Raw genomic sequence first — 25,378 nt, 5'->3', positions numbered from 1 at the left:
AAAAACTCAGAGACAACATATGGTGGTCACCAGAGAGAAGGAGGTGGGGGTAGTTAAGGGTAGAGGGGGCCAAATATATGGCGACAGAAGATGAATTGACTTTGGGTTGTGGGCACACAATGCAATACACAGATCACGTATCATAAAAATGAACAGTTGAAACTTATACAATCTTATTAACCAATGTCACCCCAATAAATTTAAAAAAAAAAAAAAAACTTTTGAGAGAAGCACCACAACCATAAAAAGGAAGGGTCTGCATACTAATGGGGGTATGAGGGGCACCACCCAGGGTGGTGGGTAAGGACCCAGGGGAAGGACAGGGACTGCCTGGACATGGGTCCCCCAATGTATGATTCTGGACCAGTTACATCCACTTCTTGGAGTTTCTGTTTCTGTATTTGTGAAATGGGGAAGAAAAAAAAAAACACCTCTCACCATAAGGAGTCATTAAGAATGGACCCTGGCCCACAGCTAAGGCAGAGTTCCTGCCCCTCTGCAAAAGGAATAAACTTAGGGCCGTGGTCAGCAAACTGCGGCTCGAGAGCCACATGCAGCTCTTTGGCCCCTTGAGTATAGCTCTTTCACAAAATACCATGGCCTGGGCGAGTCTATTTTGAAGAAGTGGCATTAGAAGAAGTTCAAGTTTTAAAAAATTTGGCTCTCAAAAGAAATTTCAATCGTTGTACTATTGATATTTGGCTCTGTTGACTAATGAATTTGCCAACCACTGACTTAGGGCAACAGTTCTCAGACTGTGGGGAAACTCAATTACTCCACCGGACTCTAATTCCGAAGGTCTGGGATGGGGCCCAAGAACCTGCATTTTATCAGGTGCCCCAGGCAATCCTGGTTTGTGAGGATGAAGGGTCAGTCCTGCTGGGCTGAGCTTGGCCGGTCAGTCCTACTCAGAGGCCAGCCCCTCTGCTCCCAAGACAAGAGTGGGGCTGTATTCAGTCAATCCTGGGGCTGGGTGTCCTGATGAGATCTGGGGAAGTTGGAAACAGGGGGAAGGAAGGGGAACAGGAACAGAGTGGGCGGGGCTGTGAACAATCTATTAATCAATCCGCTTTGCTGGAAACAGAAATTGTTAAGGCTTGCACATCCTTCACGTGCTAACCGTCTGCAGCTGCAACACAGTGCTTTGATTACGAATGTCAAAAAGACAGAGCATGAAATTAACTTCCCCTTAGTCAGTGGGCACAGGGAGCCGCCGCGCTAATTCACTGCCCTCACACGAAACCCCCGCCACGACACCGGCGCACTAAATCAGGGCCTGTGCTACCAGAGTGCGTCTACAGCTCTGCCCACTGCTCTCTGTCACAATCATGTCTGGCCTACCAATGAGGGTCTGGAGGATGCAAGAAAAGTCAGGGCAACAGGCAGGCCCAAAGGTTAACTGGGTGGTGGCCAGAACCAGCTGGCACGGGGTCAAAAGGGGGCCTCTCCCATGGGGGCTGCCCAATAGAAGAGGGAGGTGGGGAATCCTTGTGGCAGGAATAACTCACCCCATAGAGCCAGGGGTCTTCAAACTACGGCCCGCAGGCCACATGCGGCCCGCAGAGGAGTCTGATCCGGCCCGCCAGGTTTTTTGGGCAGTGAGCGCAGCCGAGGTGTTACAGTAGGAATTAGTAGTTCATATAGTCCGGCCCTCCAGCTCTCTGAGGGACCGTGATCTGGCCCCCACTTTAAAAAGTTTGAGGACCCCTGCCATAGAGCATCCAGCTGGGCCAACTCCCCACTAATGAGATGGGAAAACTGAGACGCGGTGGCTTTTCCAAAGTTGTCTTACAGGACAGAGCCTGGCCCAGCAGCCTCCTTCCTGCAGCCCCTGCCCTCTGTTGGCTCTAGGCTGGCCTGTAGCAGTCAAGGACAAGTGGCGGCACGGGAATGGTAGCAGGAGGGTGAGGGTGGCAGAGCCTTGCTCAGGCTGCCTTTGGGGGAACCTCCAAGGAGGTCCTGAGGCTGCCCTCTAGCGCCTCCCCTCCTCCGGCACAGGCGCACGTTCACACAAGGCACAAAATTAAAACCTCACACCGGCCCACCCAGGCCGCCGCCATCAGCGGAGGTCTCTGAGGGAACCACCCTAGGAGTCAGGTGCCCGCAGGCTTCCTGAGCGGGTGTAAGTGGGGGTACAGGGAGGTCCTATTTTTGGCATACTCCGAGAATCAGGCTTGACCTCCAGCCTTGGGGTCACTTCCTCCTACCCTTCCAATGCCCAGGACCTTCCCAGGCAGACTGCCATGGATCCCTGCAGGTGGGGAACCTATCTCCCTGTCCTTCCCCTGGGTCCTCGCCCACCACCCGCCTTGCTCAGAGGGGCCCTCTGGTGCACAGCCGGGTGGCAGGCGGTGAGGCCTGTAGACAAGACTGGGTGGGGAGCCATGGCGGTGTGTCCAGCCACAGGCTCATCCTCACACATGCCCACAGAGGACAGAGATGCCCTCTATCTCAGAGGGGAGGAAACACAGGCCACCCCCAGCTAGGAAGGGAAACTTCCACATCATTTCTATCACAATAATCTCCTTGGGCTTTCAACCAGTGCGCTGAGGTGGGTGGGCAGGCATGATCACAGATGACTCCACACTGAGCACTGGGGGAGCACAGGGAGGAGGGAGCTGGCCCCCGGTAGAGAGTTAGCCTTTCCAGAAGGTGCCTCGCGCAGAAGGGGAGAAGGGAGAGCACAGGGGGTCTGTAGGCAGCAGCCCAGAGTACCCTGGAAGAGTAAGGGAGGGGCCAGTTTCACTGAGGAGTGGCCAGGGACTGTCCTTCCCACAGCCTTGGGCGTGTAGCCCGGCTACAGAGGCCTCAGAGGCCCGGGAGGGGTGCGGGTAAGGAGGTACAGCCCCGCCTCCGTCCAGGCTTGCTACCCACAGCTCCTCACACAGCCCACCCCCAGGTGGGACTGCACCCAGGCCACTCCTCAGAGGACCCCGGAGGGTCTTCGCACAAAGGGAGCTTTCCACTTCCCCTGAGCCAGTCACCGGGAGCGGGCGGCAGCGCAGGCTGGGAGAGGCCAAGTGTGCTCTGCCGCCAGGGGAGGAGTCACCGGGCGCTCCGGAGGGGAGCGGGATGTTTTCCTTCTTGCCTTTTCGGTCTCCCTAGGATCTCTTCTGTGGCCCTCTAAAATAGCCATTCATTAGAGCCTGGTAATTAACTTTCTGCTTCAAGTAATATTTTTGCAAAGGGATTCCATTAAGGAGTCGATCTGCGTGTTCTCAGACATGGGGCTTAGAAACAGGCAGAGTTACTTTGGGAGAATGTGGTGGGCCCCACAGCACCCCTCAGGCCTGACACCCCAGCCTGGGCTCTGCTGGCGCCTGAAGGTTAAAGGGAATTAAGCAGGAGGGCCACTGTCCTGATGGCCCAGGTATATGCTGAGCCCTGGAAGGTTCTCCCCAGGAAGGTGGGCGGTTTGTCACCTAACAGGCCAGCTCAGCAGCCGCACACCCAGACAGAAACTGCACACAGATATCCACGTGTGAGAGCTCAAACACAGAACATACTATACACACATGTACACAGAATAAACAGACACAATAACGGTAGTCAACACTTATTGAGCACTTATTAGAGTGAACCATATGCCCACATTTGACCTACAAAAACAGCCACTTCATATGCTCCAACCCAACATGAAGTGGCAAGCACTATCCCAAACATTTTACATATCATTACTCATTTCAAACGCACAGGCATGTACAACGTATTTACATATAGCATACACACAACACTCATGAGGGCAGGTGTGCACTTGCAAGACATACACAAATGTGCACACACAGACATACATGTATCTACAGATGCCGGTACCAAGAAAGGCTTCTCTATATGTCTTTGAAACCCCAGCCTGGGGCTGATCACATTCTCGCTAGCTAATTTCCACTGTTCCTAAAAATATTGCCCAGCTCGGATCTCTGGAAGATACACGAGGGAGCTGCAGATCTAAAAGGAGGGTGATAAAAATGAGAAGGCAAAAAATAAATTGGTTCTTCTCTACGTCCGAGTCGTGTTCTGTAGCTTCCCCCTCCCTCTCTGGAGACGAGGCTCAGAATCACCTGCCCGTGCATGGGGCTCAGGTCAGCCTTGCTGCCAAAGGTGCCCACGGGGCTCCGAGTGCCACACTGCAGGTGGTGAGGACCCGGAGGCAAGGCCTGGCTTCTGTGACAGTCCCACCTCCACGCCTCCGTGTCCCTCAGTGTCCCTGAACCGAACAGTGCTTCACTGCCCACCTACCCTCTAGGGCGGAAGACCTCCTCGCCAAGTGCTGTGTATGCACCAGGCCTCCTTACGATAATTATCGGATTAAGAATTAAATCCGATTCCCTTCTGAAGAGGCAGGGGGAAGGGGAGGGGAGAGAGCTGAGAGCCTTCCTTGTAGATAATTAATGAATTCCCTGCCATACCTCTCAGAAGGCAGAGGCCCATTTAACAAAGATCCACCTACCTGCGGCCTCTCAGAGCAGAGGGAGGCCGTACAAAGCAACCACGAATCCTGCCAGGGGCTTGTCAGAAGGCAAAGGACAGGAATAGACAAGACTCAAAAGAAAAAGCACTCCTGGCCATTGCTCTCAGAAAACAATATTCAATCACTAGCAAGGGAAGAAATGCAATTAACAAAGAAACACCATTTTTTCTTCAGGCCTATTCAAATAACAAAGATTGTTTTAACGATGACACCAAGATGTTGGTAGGGTGGGAGGGCACAGGTGCTCACAAGCACTCTCAGAAACCACTGGGGCAGTGCGCATTGTTACAGGCTTTCAGGGGGAGGCGGCATTTCTATCTATCCTTTGACTTAATGATTCCATTTCTGAGACTTCATCCTAAGAAAACAATCAAGAAGCAAAGATAGATATTCAAGGATTTAAATACCAGTATTATTTTTAATAAAAGCTAGATAACCTAAATGCCTACATGATTAAAAACAAGTTTGATCCAACATTTGATGTAACTTTTAAAGCCGATTTTTAAAACACATGTAGTAGAAGAGGTTTGCTTCGCCAGGTGTAGAGAGGAACTAAGGTCACTCTGCCCAGCTATTACTTCAAGGTAACGATGACCCTCCTCACAGCTCTTTCCGCCTTACAAGGGACAGCAACATCTGATATCTCCCTGGAACCTCGAAATAACACCTCATTTGTTTTTATTCCCATGCTGTTGATGAGAAAACTGAGGCTTTCCCAACCAATATTAACTACCACTTATTGAAAGCCTGCAACATGCTAATCTAGCCTCTTTTGCATGCTATTACTTATTGAAATTTTAGAAACACTTAAATGAAATGTGCAAACCCAGTGTTAGCTGCAAAGGAAATAGCACTGAGCAGGACAGACACTTCCTGTTAAATATGTGCTGAATATATTAAGACTAATGTTCCCACAAACATTACCATCAGGCCCATTTTAAAGATGTGCAAACTGAGGCTCAGAAACGTTAAGTGACTTGCTCCAGGAAAACCTGGCTTCAAATCCAACGGTGGCATACTTCCCATTATGCCTAGAAACTGTCTATACTGCACAGTCACCCTAGGGAAGGCGGAGAAGAACAGGCACTGCCTATGGTAGGGGAAGGAGGGCAGGCAAGAAAAACCAGGCCTGGATGCCCAGCCCCTCCTGCACCTACTGTCAACGTTAATGCAGAAAAACAGATCCTGTCTTCCATTTTCCCTGCTCCTCACCAAGCCTCCTCTCCCCATCCAGGGACTCCCTCACCCCAAGTGGCAGAACCAATTCCTCCCTACTCAGGGCCAGCTGAGGGTCCCTGAAAGCCCTCACCCGAAACTTCCAGTGCCTCCCTTCCTAGGCGCACACTGCCTAGCATCCCACCATTAATAACTTCCAGGTATGGGAACTCAATTCCTGGGAGGGATAATCCATCTCTAACTCCTCACACAGCAGCTTTGCATCCCTGCACCTGGGCTGCCCACGTTTCTTCCGTAAGCTCTACACTGGAAGAACGAGAAGGGGGATACAGTCACTGCAGAATAACCATGGGTGTAGGGGAACAGGTAGGGAGGCAGGGAGGACATAATCCCAGCATGGGGGGGGGGGAGAAGCGGGGTGGGGGGGGGAGGAATAGGATCACCCAGAAATAGTGTCAAGGAGAAAAGGGATGAAGACAGCATAATATTGCCAGCTGACCCTCCTAGCTACTCGGGAACATTAATAAATAAACGGGTGACTCTCGGAAATTATCTTCTGGGAAGGCAGAACCACCACATCCTGGATGGCTTTTACCCACATTAAAACAGCCTTGTAAACGAAGCGGCAGCATTTCCAGCCCGCAAAACAAAAATGCTTTTGCCAGCACACCTTTCACCTGGAAAGCCTCCGAGCAGCGTTCATTTCCGTTATCCGGAGAAATGATTACCTGTCCTGGGTGCTTATTTCCCAAACCTCCAAAGGAACCTCCCCCGGGCCACTTCAGGGGATTAAATACAAAGGCTCAAACCTGTCCTGTAGCCCTAGGGACCCCCAGTACCCAAGTGTGCCCACCAAGCCCTGACTGGCCTAACCCCAGCCTCATAATTAGACACCAACCCTCTCTCCCAACCAGCCAGCCTCCGTGTCGCCACACCTGGGGCAGACTCCTTTCCCAGGAGGTTTCCTTCCTCCAAGTAAGAGAATTCCAGTGCAAAAAATAACCTTCCCACACAGCAGTTTGCAGACCACACAGACGGCATGCAACAAAACCACTTGAACAGCCACAAAGCACACAGGTTTATCCAAAGTCAGAACCCAAGTGGCGGCCCCCAAGTGTCTGCATGGGGAGGCCACAGGAGCCAGGGCTCACACTCATCACCTAGAAGCCCCACCCTCTTCCCTCTTCCCATTCACACCCCTGAGACTGGCATCTATGCACTTACCCTCCCCACCCCCCCCCACCCCCCCGCAGAAGGTGTGGCAGCCCAGTGGGGGTCCATGAAGCCGAATTCAACCCCCTGGTTTGTTCCTAAACCAAGCCAAAGGCAGCCTTTCCGCCCTCCCAGCCTCCAACAGCACAAGCACACCAACTCAGAGGACAGGGCGGTACCTCCCTCGCCCAGGTCTGACCAAGAGCTTTGCAGGAGTTGGGTCACCCGAGTCGGGTTTTACTCACTCAACTCCAAATAGGACGACTTCGACTCCAGGGGGTGCCCCAGGGCAATATCTCCCCATCCATTCCAGCAGCAGCCAACTACTTCTAACCAGAGTAGCAAAACAAGAGACCCCAGTCCTAGCCAAGCCTATTTCAGCTCCAAGGCTGGGAAGAGAGACTTCAAACTCGGTCTCTCTCTGCCCGTCCGTAGGACATCTCCTTGTGCCAGAGAAGCCACCGAGCCAGATTTTGTTTATAGAAAACTAAGAAGACAATTCCACACCACTGCCATTGCCATGCTGCTCCAACCACTACCGTGTACCACCATTTCTAGAAATGGGCTTGCACAGGTTCACTCCCAACCCCCCACGCCGAGCCCCTCCAGCATCTGGCAATGCTGACCTGAGGCCACGCCGCCGGGCAGGACCTGCTCGAGGGCATCTGGGCCATGCCCCAACCTCCAGCCAGGGTTGCCGGCCGGCCGAGCGTTCCCCAGCTTCTCGGTGCGGGCTCTCCACGGGAAGGAGGTAAACATGGCATGCACGCTGTCTGCTCCCGGGAGGGCAGACACACTCCGAGGCCGGACTGCCGGCTGTCTCTCCTGCTCCCCGACAACAACCGACACATGCACACAAAACGGGGTACGTACACAAGCCCCCGCATGCGGGTGCAGAGGGTCCTGACCCCCGCCAGGGAAAGCGCAGAGAAAGGCATGTTCCTGAGGGAGAGAGCCGGAGGCGGGGCCCGGCGCAGGGAGGAAGGCAGCAAACCCGGTGGCCTGACTCCGAGACAATAACAACGATGGGAAGCGAGATTTTTTTTTCAAAGACGCAGTGGCTGCACCCAGCACTGAGCTCTGGCCTGGCTGCATCTGCCTGCCCCGGCACGCCTGGTCCCCTGGGGCACCGTGGCCATCAGAGAAAGGCTGAGGGTCCCGCCTCGGGCTAGGCTTGGCAGCTCGGATGGGAACCACCTCGCTGCAGGCAGCGGCAGGATGCCCTGGGAAGTGCAGCTCTCTGGCTGGTAGAAATGAAAGGTCTGGTCATTCTACTGGGGCTACTCTCCGGAAAGATGCCAGGGGTCAGTTAAAGTCACTCAACCTTGGGCAGGAGTTGGGCTATCTAACTTGCACTCCTTTCCTCGCGGGAACTAAAGGGGAGCAGAAACACATTCTCATTCCTCCCCTTCTCGCCAACTCGCCGCCGATCACACACAAGGCACAGCCCCATGAAGGCAGATGCCAGCGGCCTGAGACGTGGGGCTGAATGGTGCCTACCCGTTCTTTCCCCTCCACTAGCTGGGCGGGGAGGGACACGTTCTAACCGGCACCACAATCCATCGCTGTACCTGTGCCCAAGGGGAAAGGTGCGGTGGCTGGCAGGGCTCAAGGAGCGTGACCTGGGCCCCGAGGGACTGTGCCTGCCCGCCCAGTGCCCCTACAGGCGGACAGGATGGCTTGCCCTTGCGAGCTGAAGCCTGCTCAGCTCCCGGGGACTCCCGGGCAGGCTGAACTGCCTCCTCCCTCTCCTCCTCGGGCCCACGAGCCACCTCCCCCTGGAATTTCCACACCCTGCTCCTGGCTTGCCCAGGAAAAGGAAACAGGGAACAGGAGACACCCCTGGGAGTGGAGAGGTAAGCAAGGGAAGCAGCTGCCCAGGCCGGAGAGGCTAAGGCCCTTCCTCCTTCAACAGCCTCCCGCGATGCCCTGAGCTCAGGACCCGGGCACGGCCGCTCGGCTCGCCCCAGACCCCCCGAAGGGCGTGCGCCCTACTTAGAGCAGATGTGCCCCCTGAGCGGCCCAGCCCCCTGCTCCTCCCCGCCAGATGTTCACGCTTTTCCTCGCCGCTGGGTTACAGCAAAACCCAGCAGAAAAAAAATGCCTTTTGTATTGGACACCCGGGGGCTCCAGGGGCAGGGAGGGCGAGTCCTGTGGATGGAGGCGCCACTTGGGTCTCCAGCTCCGGGCACTGCAACGCCCGGGAGACAATGCCCACCTCGGCGAGGCGAGGCGAGGCAGGACTTCTCGCCCAGGGCACTTCCCACCCGGCCTCAGGGGGTGAGAGAAGGGTCCCCCCGTCGTGCCCCCCAGTCCGCGGTGGCCCCACAAGTTGCCGGAGGGCGGCGTGGCGCCCCCTCCAGCTCTCAGCGCGCACCGGCGCCGGCTCCCGCTTTGTCCCCGCGCCCTCCGGGGCGCATCCCGGGGCGGCGGCGCGGGAGGCCGGGCCGGGCGGCGGCGGGCTCACCTCTCATTGTCCGCGGCGGAGGCGGCGGAGGCGGCGGCGGCGCTCCGGAACCCCGGCAGGATGTGGCGGAAGCTGTGGTTGCGGTCCAGCTTGGGCTGGCTCTTGGTGCGCTTGATGGAGCCCTTGAGGCGGCGGCTGAGGAAGCCCTGCGCGCGGGGCGACAAGAAGGGGAAGGGGAGGCGGGGTTAGCGCGGCGGCGGCGGCGGCGGCGCCGGGCCCGGGACCCCGCGCGGGACCCGCGCCCCGGCTCGGGCGGCCGCGCGGCCGAGGGCGGGCGCGGGCTCGGGCTCGGCCCCAGCAGCTCGCAGCCCGCGCCGCCCGCCCGCCGACCGAGCGCCGACGGCTCGGCCCGCGCAGCGAGGCCCAGCCCACCCCGCGCCGCCCGCCCGGCCCAGCCTGGCCCGGCCCAGCCCGCCGCGGCGCCCCCGCCCCTAAGCCGCTGTTGCCATGGCGACGCGGAGCCGAGCCGCGCCGGCCGCGGCCGAGGCTGCCCGAGCCCCCCAGGCGCCGGCGGCCGGGAACCAGGGGGCGGGGCTGCGGGGGGCGGGGACCACCCCGGGGGCTTGGCGACCGCGGTCTCTCACCTCTGCCGGGAACGAGGTCACACCCCCCACCCGCCTTGGGAAATCCACGCCTCCCACACCTTTCCAGATGAACGAGGTGCCTTCCTGCACACAACCCCGGGTATACAGATGGGGAAAGGAAGGCTCTGAGAGCCGTTGTGAGGTCCTCGAGGGACCGACAAGCTACCCTGACCACCTGGACCCTTATCCTGGGTGCCCTTCCTTCCGTGGATGACCATCACGGGCCCTCAGGGGGTAGCCCTTTGCTGGAGACGTAGGATTCCAGCCGGGGCAATCACCTTGGGTTCAGGTCCCTAGTGCCTAGCTCGGGGAGAGCCCAGAGGTATCTCCATTGCATCCTTCAAGATTTGGAGCCAGGTCCCAGGGACGTCGGGGCCTTCGTTAGAGGGACAGCTGCCTGGGCCCATTCCTGACCCGCGGTGGAGAGGGGTCTGCTCCTGGGAGGAGTATGGCAGACCTCAGCTGGGGGGAGGGCATTCAAGCCATTCCTCCATCTACCAAGGCTTCCCTGGACTCGGGACAGAACTTAATCCCACCTCCGCCCCAAGAACTCTTAGGCTAATAGCCAGAAAGGCGTTCGATAGTGAAATGCAGGCGGAACCAACGCTTCCTTTATAAGGGAATGGGTGGATTTGGAGCCTCAAGGGGCCGCAGCCTGGGGCGTTCTGAACTTGGAACACACAAGATGCTAGAAGGGGAGGAAAACGGGGGGTTGAGGGGACGTTCCCCGAGGGAGAATTTATCTGAGAGGGCTCCGGAGTTTCACCACCCTAGCCTCAATTCCGGGTGAACGTGATATTAACTTATTTGTACTCGATCTGTACATCACATTTTATCCATCACATAATAGAGGGTGGTTTTCGGGGCCCTCTCTGGTCCAGGGGGAAAGGTGGACATTTGCCATAGGTCATGCCCTGTGCTAGATCTGCCCCTCTCTATGGCCCCAGCACCCTGGACACGACAAGGTCAAACATTGGTTGAACACATCATCTATCTCATCACCCACACAGAAAAAAAAAAAAAAAAAAAAAAAAAAAATGAAGACGGTAAACCTTGCTCAGAGAAGTAAAATGACTTTCCCAAGGACACACGGCTTCCAGGCCAACCAAAGCCAGAACTTCTCCCACAGGATGCCCTCTTCTGCCCACCCTCTCCACGCTTTCCTTTTTCCATTCTCCCCTTACTTTTCCCTCCCACTCAATCTCTCACATCCATGGAAGACCTATCCCTGTGGCTTCCGGTCAGAATACTGCACATCCTACAAGGCCCAACTGAAATGCCACCTCATCCAGAAGGATTCTCAGGCCGTGGACTCCAATGCCTCTCACCTCTGCAGCTCAGAGGCCCCCCCATGAAGATGCTCTAACCAGCTAGCAGTTCACCAGGCATCTCTTAGGTGTTAGCTGCTGGGGGTGGGGAGTGGGGGAGGGGGACCCTAATCCAGAGGGGTCACCAGAGGGCAATGCCCAATGCAGAGGAACCACACATGGTGGCAGCTCAGGGGACATTAGACCCTCTGGGAAACACAGCATGAAGACGGGAACCCACACCTTCACACAAGCCCTGGACTCTCCAAATCTTGGCCTCTTGCCAGGGACGGGGGGAGGGGAGATGCACCTGGTTAACTTGGATGGGTTCTTCTCGAACAGGTGTTGTTGTCAAGCAAGTTCCCCCTCATGGGTTTGTACTTTTTCTCATTTTTGGGTTTTTTTTAATTTTCTACACTGATGGAAATTTCACCATTTTTACACCCCTGTGGCACAAAGAACACAAGACATGTTTCACCATTGAGGCTGCTTATTATGTACCAATATTGACAGCTTTACTCATATTTTTAGTGAAAAAAAAAACATTTTTTTTTCTCCCTCCTAGGAGACTGAGTGAGACGTGTGTCACTTCCTCTCCCACCTTCTCTAAGGTGACACTTAATGCTCCTCTGACAAGCAGCCTCCCAACTGACCATGACCTTAGGGACTCAAACTCTCTGTGACAGTCACTCATTCACCACTTATTAAAGCCCACTATGTGTCAGACACCGTGACCAATATGGCCATGAACACCAGGAAGTGAGCAATGTACAGATTAGGAGGCCGGAGAGCTCAGATCATGGGGAGCGTGATTCTTTAGGACAGTGGTCGGCAAACTCATTAGTCAACGGAGCCAAATATCAACAGCACAACGATTGACATTTCTTTTGAGAGCCACATTTTTTAAACTTAAACTTCTTCTAACGCCACTTCTTCAAAATAATAGACTCGCCCAGGCCGTGGTATTTTGTGGAAGAGCCACACTCAAGGGGCCAAAGAGCCGCATGTGGCTCTCGAGCCGCAGTTTGCCAACCACTGCTTTAGAAGAATGGGGTGGACCCCCATTCACCCCCACCACACTGCACCTGCCTACCCTGGTGTCCCCCCGAGGACTCCGCTCATGTCCTTGTCTCTGCCAAGCTTAACCAATGCTCATCATCCCAGAAAGCCAACGCTAAAAGGGCGGTCGGACCCAAAAGAACGCATTACGAGGGAGAATGAGGCACCAAGGTCACAGTGCAAGGCTAGTCAAAGGTCAGTCCAGTTCCCTGCCCTGGCCAGCCTCTCAGCTGGCTCACTGACCTCTTCGTGGGGTGGAGGGCCAACGGTGGCTCCTTACTCAGTCCTGCCCGAAGGAAGCTGAGCCTTTCCTCCTGTCCCTTCACGGGAGGTCCCCAGACATTGTTTCTGGAGGCAGCTGCAGCCCTGAACTCAGGAAGAGAGACTGGCGGTCTTCCAGGCAGAAAGTCTTGTTCTAGACCCAAGTCAACCGTTAGTGAGGGGCAGTGGGAAAACCGTGTTCCTTCTTTAAGCGAAACAGGTTCTAGGCCTGCAGCAGAGCCTGCGAGGTGCTGGAGGAAGGCAAACTGGGCTCAACTCAGGCTCCCCAGACCCCCTGGCCTGGGAGGGGAGAGGGGGAGGGAGGGGAGAAGGCCAGCAAGGCCCTGATTCTCTGGGAAATGGGTGGGGACTGCAGTGAGGCTTACGTAGGACAGATAAAGCTCTGGACCCCTCTTTCCACACCCGAGGGTCCTGGCTTTATCCCACCTTCTCCAGGAGGCAGATCCTATACAAGGTGGCCCTGCTGATCACACCCAGCACAAGTCCTCTCCCACCACCTGTGTCCAAATCTTAATTCTGATAAGCGAGGGGTGAGGGGAGGGGCGAGGGGTGAGGGGAGGGGCGAGGGGTGAGGGGAGGGGCGAGTGGGGGCGTGCAAACTACTACAGCTCTCTGAGCCTGTGTCCCTATCTCCAAAATGGGCTAATGACATCGACAGGGTGGGAAGGCTTAAATAAAGGTAAGAGATCACCAGTAAAATGCTAACTATTAAGCAACTAAACATAGTAGTTGCCAGCTTTATTATTATTATTATTATTATTAATCATCACTGATGTTGCCTCTAGTACAGAGATTTTCAACCTTCTTCCTCTGGTGGCACACATAAACTACCGGTACTAAATTCCTGCGGCTCTAGTGCAGATAAAGCTCTGGAAGGTATGTGGCCACCACCGGGGGAAGTCTGTCCGGCATTCTGAGGAGCTTGACGGTGGCCTGGCAGCCTGAGGTCACGCCTAGTAAAGGAATGAGCATGCTTGCAAAGCGAGGCTGGAGTCACAGGCTCTCATCCGGTTTGGTAGTTTTGAACTTTTTTTTAAAAAAAAACAAGCGCTGTTTTCTTTTTAAAGGAACCTCACAGAGACTCTGGAGATACGGAGAGCTGGGGCGGGCTGCTCAGATGGCGGTCTCAGCTCCCATTCACTGGAGCAGGCACTGATGTCTCAAGCTCAGCGAGGAGCCGGCTCAGTCCGTGGGAACCGAGCCTCCGCCCTCCCCGGACGAGGCGCTCTGCCTCCACTGGCACAGCCCTGTATCCCGTGCTCCTCAGACAGCTGTGTCCCTGACTGAGGTCAGCTCAGGCCCCAGAGGCTTTTGCACAAGGCAGCTGCCTGGTGCCACGCCTCCCCCACCCCCAGTCCAGCCTGGTGTTTGGGTGCCGGCAGCTGTGAGTGCCCGCTGCCCGTTCGGAAGTCCTCCCGCTAGCCTGGTCCAGAGGACCCCTGGGCTTACATCCGTGTCACTGACCAACGTGCAAGGCAGCCTGAACGGAGGACAGGAGTCTGTGGGGCCTCCGGCTGGAAGGACCCCCGTTCTCGGCAGCTCCCTCACCCCTGTTCCAGCCGCTACGCCACCATCCTGGCGTCGGGCCCACAACCCTGCTCCTTTCCCCGGGATGTTCTGAGACTTTCTCAAGGGCCTTTCAGAATTCCAGGCACACGATTTCTTCACTCACGCATTTCAATCAATTCCAAGCGATGAGGATGATGATAAATGACCCGTTATCGTGTTCCGGCTCTGCCAAGCCGCTCTGCCCCCCACACTCGCTGCACGTCCCAAGGAGGGCCCAATGCCTCTTCCTGGGACTCCCTGGGAAACTGTGTGCCTCAGAATTCAGGGTGTTTCAGGTTTTCGAGTGAGTAAATGGAGGCTCAGGGAAGTTAGGCCACTTGCCCAGTGGCAGAGCTGATAGGCAGTGGAGCTGGTAGTGTAACCAGGAGAGTTCTAGCCCCTGGCATGGGCAGGGTGGGTCCCTCTTACACATGCACATGTACACACACACACACACACACACACTTACATGCTTGCACACATATAAGTCAAAGGCCAGAAGGAGAACTGAGAGCTCAGCCCATCCTCCCTCCACGGAGCAGAGCCCCAGGCACCGTGCTGGGCCTCTGGATGGGAGGGAAAGGGAAGGTGAGCTCTCTCCCTGAGCGCCTGGAACTCACACGTGAGGACCTGCAGGCTCAGGAAAGGGAAGCCTGGCCCCTCCTCATGCGTGCCTCCCTCCAGGACCAGGAGGCACCTAAGGGTTTGCATTCCAGCACCACCACTTGGGCACCTGGGCGCTGCATGTCACCACTGGTCTCTGGGCCACTTTCTCACCCGAGTGTAAAGCATCAAGCGCCAGCCATGCCTGGCTCATAGCAGGTGCTCTGTGAAGGGCGGGTTCCTTCCCCCAGCTCCACCATCGACTTGGTCCCCTTCTTCAACTGCTCCCCTTTTATTTTTTTTTATTTTTTTTTTCTTAATATACTTTATTGATTTTTTACAGAAAGGAAGAGAGAGGGACAGAGAGTTAGAAACATTGATGAGAGAGAAACATCGATCAGCTGCCTCTTGCACACCCCCTACTGGGGATGTGCCCGCAACCAAGATACATGCCCTTGACCAGAATCGAACCTGGGACTTTCAGTCAACAAGCCAATGCTCTATCCACTGAGCCAAACCGGTTTCAGCAACTGCTCCCCTTTTAGCAAACGAACCCTAGGTCTCTGCAAATGGATGGATGGGCCTAACCTGCCAATGGGCCCCGGGCTGTGCACCCGGGGCCGCTGAGGCAGTGCTCAGGCTGGAGGCAGCACCTCAGCTCAGGATTCCTCCCTCTGCCGGGCCCAGCTCCTCCTCCCACGGCCAGTGCCAAGGCTGGCACCCAAGCAGAGATGGAGTCTCTCAGTCTCTTTCTGGGGCTTTGTGCAAATGCCAGCAGCGCACGCAGGTAAACAGGAAAGGGAGGGGAAGATCCCAGCCAGATAGCACGCCAGGGGAGGAGATGCATGGGGCACACAGGCTGGCAGGCAGGCAGACTGGGCACCTTGCTCCACCTGGACACAGGCTCTGGAGAAGGGGCTGGGGGCAGCGAGAAGTCCTGCTACCAGAATCACAGGGTGAGAGCCAGGAGGGCTTCCGGGGGCAATCGGGCCCATGTCCACATGGTTCAGACAAGGCACCTGCGGCCCAGAGGGCAGTGGTCTGCCCAGAGGCACCCTCTCCTCACCCAGCACCCCATGCCTCAAGACCTCCCAGGCTCCCTGTGTTTCCTCTTCCCAGGCCTCAGTCTTCCCATCTGTGCCACGAGGGCTGGGTTGGGTGATGGCCAAGCTCCTTTCCGGTGCTGAGAAGTGGTTGTGTAAAGCTAGAGCAGCTGCCCCCCACAGCTGGGCTCTCCCACCCACATGGCAGTACCAGTGCATTCATGGAATCCTTCAGATGGTGGGGTCCTCCTCCCTCCTTCTCTGTTCCTGGGGCTCCACCCTCAGCAAGCCCTCAGGCCTCCTGGCCTCCTCCTTTGGGAGATAGGCATCATCAAAGAGCCGGGAATGACTCACTAATGGTGGAATGTCAGACACCCTGACAGGTGAAACAGGGGCCGCATGATAAAGCCAGGATTAGCTGGTGCCTCCCTGGTGGCCACCTATTCACCGGCCATCTGATACACATATAAAAACCTCCTTCACCCCTTGCCAACTTGCCCTTGAATGTAAGACCTCCATACTCCTCCTCTCTACCCAGGGAAGGTAGACAGACTCGCTGGGTTACTCAGAGAACCAACGCATGGGCCATGAGAGCCAGGAGGGGTTGGGGCCTGACACTCAAGAATCATTCCTGGATTAAAATAGCACCTGGATAACGACACCTAAACATGTTCACATGGACAAATATGCAGGGCCAGAAAACACACACGTTCAAGGACACACAGGCATACAAAGGCATGAGGGCCAGAGGAGGGTGCCCGCCCACCAAGACATTCATGTGTAATCACACACATCTCCCCATCACACCCACCGTGTAAACACATGTGCACACTGACCAACACACACATACACAGTCACAAAACCCACAGATAAGCGTGCAGATACAAGCTCACAAAGGCACACACACTCAGCTGTCATTAGGCGCTCACAGAATTACGCTGTCAGACACCAGGCCAAACACTCAGGCCCACCGGGCTCACGTTCACAGCCACAGCGGGAAGGAAAAGAGAGTGTTGGGGTAACCTCAGAACTGGAATCCCTTGCTGGTGACCTCCCGGTCCCCCTGCTTTGCGGGCAGGGCCTCGCCCTGTGCCCCTCTCTGAGAATGACCTGTTTGCTTCTCTCACCGCCCCCCCCAAAAGCTGTCCTCGCTGCTCCCTGAACAAGAGGTTCTCAGAGTCTTCCGGTCCCACTGGTGGTTCAGAGCCAGGGACCCCTGCCCCAAATATTTCTCCTCTGCCATCATCACACCTCAAATGTCCCCAAGTTCTCCGTTACCTCAGTCTCTAGGAATCCCAAGTAAAATGCAGAGGAGGCCTGCCCGCCCCCCTACCCCGCCTTACCCCAGCCCTCACCCCGAGAAGCAGGGGAGCGGTGGGTTCCACTGCCTGCAGCTTTGGGCCTGAGGTCGTGACCTGGCGGACTGAGCCGTTTCCTCCTCTGCAGAATGAGGACACGAGCAGCCACCATAGGTTGTTGTAATGAGCCTCTGAGATCACGCGTGTATAAAGAATTTAGCCCATTTCCCAGCACACAGTAAATGTGAGCTACTGTCATCATCACCGGCACCGTCATAGTTTTTTATTTTTTTATGGCCTGGACTTTAACCATCAGGAGCCAGTCAGCCATGAGCCAGAAGGAAACAGAAAGCACGAGTTAACGGAAACCATCGTTAAGACGCACATCTCCTCTGACGAGGCCGGTGCTGGTCCACAGCTCACCCAGGGCGCGTCCCTTGAGCCTCGCCACGTGCTGGGCCCTGGGAAAGCTGGCTTTCTGCCCGCAAGGGCTCCCCAGCTGGAAAGGCAGGCCTAGACCGTCATGGACATCCTTCACTCAAGGGTGCAGGGGCCTTCTCACTGCTTTTGTTGCCTCCAGTCCTGCCACCTTCCCCCGTTCATTCTCCAAGGGTGTCTAGAAGGAGCCTTAAAGAAACCAGATCAGATCTTGCCACTGACCAGCTCCACCTCCTTGCACAGCTCCCCAGGGCTCCTGGGATAAAGGCCTTAGCCCTTTCTGAGGCCTATGGCCCTCAGGACCTGCCCCCGACCCTGTGCTCCAGCTCCTGTCTTAAATGGGACTTTTGAGATTGCCAGCTTCTCCGGTCACAGGCCTTTGCACAGGCTGTTCCCACTGCCTGGAACAGAGGAGCCCTTGGCCCAGAGGGCCTGGTACACCCTTCAGTTTCTCCTCACATCTTCTCCTCGGGGGCCTCCCAAGCCCTCAGATTAGGCCACGTCTCCTTATAGACTCATCACAGTTGTAATTGTATATTTAATTAATGTCTGTCTCCCTCACAGGATGGCCGGGGCCACAGCAGCCGGGGTCCCCAGTGCTGAACCCCTGGCAGGTATACCATAAATACTTCCGGAGTGGATTAACAAATACTTATGGTGTACAAGAGGAAGGAGAAAGGCAGAGAATGGGGCTGGGAGTCCATCTGGGTGGGCTTGCCAAGGTTACCGAGAGCAGGCAGCCACACACAGCCGAGCACTGGTGAGGACAGCAGCGAGCCTGGCTGCCTCGGAGGCTGCTGCAGTGATCACAGGACCTCCAAGTGGCACACTGAGGCCAGGCTTATGACCTGGGCATAACCCCTGCTGAGGACGCACAGGCAAAGGGTGCCCTTAAGGAACCTGAGAGCCGGGAGGAGGTGGGAAGGGTGCCCGGTTGGGAAAAGAGTGGGGTGTGAAGGTGAGAGGGGGAAATAAGGACATGGGAGAGGCCCTCCTGGTACCTGCCAGAGCCCAGGACTGGGTAGCATCCGTGAACAGAAATCAGACACACATTCCTGCGGTCCAGGCAGGGACGTGATGGCCCAGAGCAGCCAGGGAGTGACTCACTGCTCTGTAAATCTTCCCCCGGCCTCAGCCTCATAAGCCCATCCCAGAGGTCTGGATGCCACAGACACTCCATCAGCTCTTAAGCCCTCGGCCAGCTCTGACCTCTCGGTGGGGAGTCTGGCACCGGGGCCACAACGGCTGCAAGGAAACCGACTCCATCAGGGAGCCTCGCCCCTTCCTCCCTCTGCCTCCCGCCAGGCCCTGTCACTAAGGGCCCCCTTACCAGGCCAGTCTCCCCAGGGTGACTCACGGATTTCGGCACTTATTCCCCATCAAAACCTGTGCTCTGCGCACGCTGTGTGAGTGAACGCTCTCAGCCGAGGCCACCCCACAGAGCAACAAAAAAAAGCCATGCTCGGAGCCAGGAAATCTGGTTTCAGCTCTGCTAATTAATAATAGTGAAGCCTCTTCCAACGTGCTAGGGGTAAGCCAGATATCTTTAGGAAGTTCTAAGCTCCAGGCACGGTATTAAAGCTTTATGTGGCTTACCTCATTTAATTCTCACAGCCCAATGTGCAGATCAGAGAGGGGAGGCTCAGAGAGGTCAAGCTGCTTTCCCAGGGCCACACAGCCAGGAGGAGGCTGAGCTGTGTCCAACCCAGAAGGGTGGCACCCGAGCCCCAGCTCTTCTAGAATTCCATTGCCGCACCAGGAGGCTCTGAGCAAGCATGTCAGCCTGACTTAGTTTCCCCATCTGTACAACGAAGGAGTTGGCGAGCTGAGCTCTAACTGGCATCTTTCCCCTCCATGAGCTTGAACTGGCATCTTTCCCCTCCATGGAGACCCCTCTGATGACAGCAGATAGGAAGGACCTTCTGGAGACAACAATGTGCCGGGGAAAAGGTACTGATGGTGGGACGTCAGCTCTGTGCTGGGCCATAAGGCTTCTGTGGGGTCAGGCAGCCCCACCCTGTCCTCCCAGGCTCCCGGCCAGCCGGTCCAGACCAGCACAGCAGGGAAAAGGGGTACTCCTGTTTCTCCCTGCACCAGGAGCCAGGAGGAGCACCAGGACCCCGGGGTGCTCCCGTCCCGGGGACCTGCCAACCCTCGCGGGAGGGAGAGGCGCGAGGAGGGCAGCAGCCCCATAAATCCACCGGAGGGAGCGGCGCTTTGAAAAGCCCATTCACTACGGGATACGAAGCGCACTGTTTGGGGAGAGGATTTTATAGGCTATTTCTGCTCCCGGGTGATTTACCAGCTGCAGGCCAGGCTCCCTGGGAGTCCTGCTCTGAGGGATCATGGGAGCCCACGAGTGGACAAAAGGTCAATTTCAAGGCAAGGGCTGGGATCCTTGCTGGGCTTTGCCCCCCGGGGGGTGGCCTGGGTGACCTGTCCTGACCTCTCCTCCCACGACAAAAGGGGTGGGGCTCTCAGAAGCAAGGGGATGGATGCCCGCCTCTCCTCTCCTCACCCTGCACTGCTTACTCATCCACTGCCTCTCACACACCCCCATCCCACACGCTGCTCCGTGTGGCCAGCCCAGCGCTTGGAGTTCAGATACATTAGAGACAGTAGCTGCCCTGGAGAAAGTCCCCGGGTCTGGCGGTGGCTAAGTCTTGGCCTCTGTGTCCTGGAGCCGAGGGGAGGGGATGCCTGCGGGGACCCAGGGGGAGCAGGGCACAGGGAAGGGGCTCTTGAGGCAGAGAAATGGGGCAGAGAATGGTGGGCAGCAGAGCCAGTTGTGCAAGGGCAGCTGTTAGGACAGGCCGGGCGGGGGTGGGGGGGGCACCTCAAATGCTGGGAACTGGGTCCCACCCCTGGGAGCCATCTAAGGTGCCGGAGCCGGGCAGTAAGCATCACGGCTCCTCTGAGACATTCCACAGGAGGAGTTACTCATCCCGGTGTGGGGCCTCGTGTCGGAAACAGATGTCATCGCTGCCGCCGCAAGAGGGCTGCCTGGCTTGGGAAGCAGTTCTCCCCTGAAGACTCAGCTATCAGTATGTCTGCGATCCAACCCACATGTCACTGGATACGACAGAGACAATCACTCTATTTTCATACCGCGGGGGGAGGGGCATGGGGGCATCCGAGCTAGCCCCCTCCACCCAGTCTCGTGAGCCCCCGGAAGAGGGGCAGGCCTGCCAGAGACACAGGGTGGGGTGAAGAAAGGTGGTGACCACCCTGCGCAGGCACCTTCTGACCAGTGGGGGCCGGGGCAGGGGCAGGGGCAGGACGAGATGGGGAGATGCAGGTTCAAGCACAGTTCTATCCCTGGTTGGTGGAGTGAGCTTGGCAATGCACTGCCCCTCTCTGGCCTCAGCGTTCTCAGTTATAGAATGGAGAGTGACAACTCCGGCTGGCAGAGACTGGCTGCATGCTGTGGACCAGGCTCTGCGAGACCTTCAAACCCACGCTCGGGAGCTGAGCGATATTCGGCAAGTTCTTCCCTTTCTGTCCGCCTTGATTTTGTCCCCTTAAAAAGGTGGGATGTGCCGAAACCGGTTTGGCTCAGCAGTAGAGCGTCAGTCTGCGGACTGAAAGGTCCCAGGTTCAATTCCGGGCAAGGGCATGTACGTTGGTTGTGGACACATCCCCGGTGGGGGGTGTGCAAGAGGCAGCTGGTCGATGTTTCTCTCTCATCGACGTTTCTAGCTCTCTCTCTCTCTCTCCCTTCCTCTCTGTAAAAAATCAATAAAATATATATTTTTTTTTTTAAAAAAAGGTGGGATGTGTGTTCTTTGACCCCTGGGCTGCGAGGACTCGGTGAGGTGATGCCTGGAGAGTGCCTGGCTCAGAGCCTGACCCAGCGGACTGTGCAAAATGAGCCCCACCGTCCCCCGCTGCACAGAGCCAAGAGCTGGTACAGCTGGCTCCACCCCAGCAATGCCGTTCAAGTCCAAGCTCTGTCCACCACCCCGGCTGTCCCAGAACGCCTGCCCTCCTTCCTCTCAGAGCAGAGGCGAGGATGGAGCAAGGCACCTGCAAGCCTTCCAAGGACCGCCACGAGGAGAGTCTAATTGGCCCAGCCAGGCGACCACAGTACGGCGACACTGCCCGGCCCTGTCCTGCCTCAGCCTGTGCCCCTCCTCCTGCTGGGAGGCTGCCTGGGCTCCTTGTCCCCTCCAGTGTCCCTGACACAGGTCCCCTTTCAGAAGTCCCAGCTCTCTGGTCAACCCTGGCTCAGTCAGTGCAGCCACCAACGCAAAGCACTCCCTGACTTGAGCTGTTCCCTCCACCCAGCAGTGGGCTCCGGGTTTGTTCAGCTCAGCCGGCTCCCTGTGGCCCCGGGGTGAGGGGCACAGGATGGAGGGGGGGCCCCCAAACCCCTGGGACTTCCAACTCTCCTCTGGAAGTAGCCACCTAGGCGTCCACTTGCTGCACTCTGCTGCCCCCAATTGGTGGGAAACGGCCCTGCGCGCACACGGGCTTCCTCCATCTGTGTTCACCGCCTGGAGCTTGGTCTCTGGCCCCTTGGGCACTCGCTGCAATACTTCTTTGAGGCAGGAGGTGAGGGGTGCCGAAGGGAGGACCGGAGGCTCTGGGGGAGGTGTGGAGTAGAAGTGAGCCCCATTCACCAGAAAGGGGAGGCACCTTTGCCCATTTACAAATAGGGAAAGAGAGGCTCAGAGGTGGGAACTTGTCTGAGCGATCCCACGGAGGGAAGCCATGGACCAAGATTCAAACCCTGTCTGTCCTGGGGGTACTGCTAGGAGAAGCCGGCACTGCCCCTCAGGATGGAGCGGGGAGAGGGGGAAGGAAGGAGAGAGAGAAAGGCCCCCCAACAGCATCCCACCTGCCAGTCACAGAGCCAGACACTCCACGTGAATGACTGAAACTTCCAATGGACAAGGCTCCTTCTGTGCCAGGAACCTGTAATTCTAGGGGAGACCGGTCTATCAGGCTCCTGCTGCCCACTAGGGCAAGGATGGGGAAAGAGCTTGCAGGAATAGCCGAGAGGTGCCCCTGGAAACCCCAGGGCAGAAAGAGGAGCGGGGGGGGGGGGGGGGGAGCGGGGGAGAGGGGGGTCCCAAGCTGTCCTTGTCTCCTTCCCTCTGTGTCTCTCCTACTCAAGCTGCCAGGCTGACACCTCCAGGATGAGGAAAGAGATGCCAAGATTCCTTGAGCAGGTCCTTCTCTCTACCCCTGCCCTCAAGGGCCCCTACAAAGAGAATTGTATGCTCAGGGGTTAGGGGGCACAATGGGCTCCTGACAACCTGAAACACAGTTTGCTTGCTCTTCCCACCCCTCCTTACCCACTCTGGTCCTGGTCTCTGCCCACTGAAGGAGCTCCAGACTCGCCAGCCTGGTCAAGGATGCTGCTCTGAGGAGCACACTGCACTATAGGTCTGCGCTGGTCAGCTCTGGCCCGTTTCACCTCCCTCTCCGGGGACTCCCTACTCCTATTAATATGGCCCCTGATCCCTTCTGCTCTGGGCACTGCCATGAGCTGGCCATCCTCACACTTCCTCACATTTCAGACCCCTACACGGCTGCTGGTTCCTGCGATCGCTTGCTCAGGCTGCTTCCCACCCCCTGGCCTTTGCAGGGACTGTCCTGGCTGCCTGTGTCCTTCCCCCTCACCTGCCTGGAAATCACTTCCTCCGGCCCCAGGTGACCCTCCATGTGTCTGCAGGTGGCAACTACATATTAATTCTCTTTGTGTCAAGTGCCCTATAAAGGTCTCAACACATAGCTGATGCTCATTAAAAATGCTCATTAAAAGAAAGAAAAAAGGAAAGCAGAGAAGGAAGGGAGGAAACTTAGCTCACACCCACCGTGGGACACGAAGACCAGAGTTTGACCCCCATCCCTGCCGTTCACCGGCTGGGCGACCCTGGGACAGTCCCTGAGCCTCGTCCTCCTGATCCCTACAATGGAGCCAATGGAACCACACTCCTGTTCCTGAACGGGGCAGCCTCCCGACCTCAATTTCGGGCCTCGGACCCTGGCCTGGCCTGGGATTCAGGAGTCCCCGAATGGGCCGTGGTCCCACATTCTGCCTTGAAGACCCTCTGGGCCCAGGCCCACCACCCTGGGCAGCGCCCGGGCCCAGGAAGTGCCTTCCCGCTACAGGAATGAGGGCCTCTCTCTGTGTGAGGCGGACACAGACCAAAATGATAGTAACTTTCCTTTGGGTTGGAACGGTGTCATAACAATTGGGGTCTGTGATGGGCGAGGTGGAAAGGACTGAGGGTATGGGGCCTGCTGTCTCCGTCTGGGGAACACCAGCCACTCAACTGGGTTAGGAGACTCCAGCTCACAAGGCTCAACTGAACAACAAAAAATAAAAATAAATAAAAAAGGGAAGGCAGAGAAAGAGGGAGGGAAATCAGTTGACACCCCCAGAACATTGGCAGGGGCAAATTCCTGAGGCTATGAAGAAGGATCCGGGGCACCCAATGACAGCACCCCAATCCAGCACTATTGCCAGGTCGAGCACAGCCAGCCGCTGGTACCCTTCCCCTGGTGTGTGGGCCACAGATGTACATGCATCCCCTGCACATGTGCATTTGAGATGGGCCAGAGCAGCCTGGAGGAGTTGGAGGAAGCCCCAGCAGGTGTTCCGGGCAAACCTCCCCTCTTTGAGCCTCAGTTTCCCCGTATATGCAGTGACAGAGCTGGTTCACCTAATCTGAGCCTGGCCAGCTTTTCTGTCCCCACCCCAATGCCCAAGGGAGTCACCCTCACTGAGAAGGGGCACTCATGGGAACAGAGAGGCAGACGCCGTGAGGAGCAGAGGATGCCACTCTCCTATCCCCCCATCACTCCTCCTCCAGGCAGCCTCCAGTCCAAACTGTGAGGCCAGCTGCCCCTGGTGCTGAGGCCCAGTGGCCAGCAGGTGGCAGTGTGCTGAGGAGTGGGAGGGAGCGGGCAGGGGCTTTCAAGGGTGGTCAGACCCACAAGTGTTCCTTCCCTAAAGCCTCCTCCCCCAGGAAACACAATGGCGGCTGGGAGAAGGGCTCAGTAGGGAAGAGAGGGCAGGAAGGAACAGGACTTTGGACTATTGGGTGGGGAATGGAGGGGGCGAGGCTCAATTCCAGATGGGTGAGGACACTCCCCCCCCCCCCCCCCCCCCCCGAGCTTCAGTGCCTCCTCTGGACAGAGAAGGGGAGGACCATACAATTCCCAATAGCCTTCCCACCTTGGGTCGCCCACAGGTCTGCCGTTTGTGTTCATGTACCTGTTTCTGTGTGTGAGAGAAAGTCGGGCAGCTGAAACATGGGGAGGGTGCAGGGAGGCTGCAGGAGTGGGCAGAGGGGTGAGCCGCTGGGGAAACCAAGAGGCCACATCGTAGAGATCTCCTGCTGGCTCCGCTCCTGCCCACCATCCCCTGTGGCTGGCGTCCTTCAGGGGGAAGTCCAAAAGCTTTAGTCTAAAAGCTTCACCCACCCACTTTTCCCCTCCAGGATCCTTCCTCTCCTTCATCCCTCCGACTCATCCAACACTCAAATCACACAGGGCCACTGGCTTCTTCCTATTCAGTGAGATCCCCCTCTCACTGAAATACTCCTCTCCCTTTGTTCCTGAGAAACTCCTACACATGCCTCAAAGCCCAGCCCCAAAGATCCCTCTTCTAGGAATTCTTTATTCTGGGTTCTCACAGCACCGCAGGCACACCTCCACCACAGCTTCAGCGCCACGTAGGCTGAGACATTTGAGCATCCAGGAAAAGTGGGTGGTTGAAAGGAAATCAGCCTCACTTCCAGAGGCCTTTGCAATCAGCTGGGTACAGAGTTTATCTGCAGCTCCCGCCAGTCCCCTGTGCCTTCCCCTCCCTGACACTTCTTCTCCGTCTCGCAAAAAATAGCCGTGAGACCTAATTTCAGCGAAACCTTCAAACACTTT

The 25,378-nt window shown here is 56.7% G+C and overlaps 1 protein-coding gene across 7 annotated transcripts in view; it reads right to left on the bottom strand.

Annotated features, from left to right (window-relative positions):
* Positions 1–25,378, bottom strand: part of DAB2IP (DAB2 interacting protein) — a 177,499-nt gene that overhangs the window by 65,996 nt on the left and 86,125 nt on the right. For all 7 annotated transcript variants that reach the window (XM_084899197.1, XM_084899195.1, XM_084899199.1 and 4 more), the window contains one exon: positions 9,324–9,469. In XM_084899197.1, coding sequence (XP_084755323.1) covers positions 9,324–9,469 — 146 coding nt within the window. The remainder of the gene's footprint in view (positions 1–9,323; positions 9,470–25,378) is intronic.

This window comes from Pipistrellus hanaki (genome assembly GCF_964339955.1).
Source record: "Pipistrellus hanaki genome assembly, chromosome: 11".
Lineage (NCBI taxonomy): Eukaryota > Metazoa > Chordata > Mammalia > Chiroptera > Vespertilionidae > Pipistrellus > Pipistrellus hanaki.
Note: the sequence above shows the minus strand (reverse complement) of the source record. Positions and strands in the feature narration are given on the sequence as shown.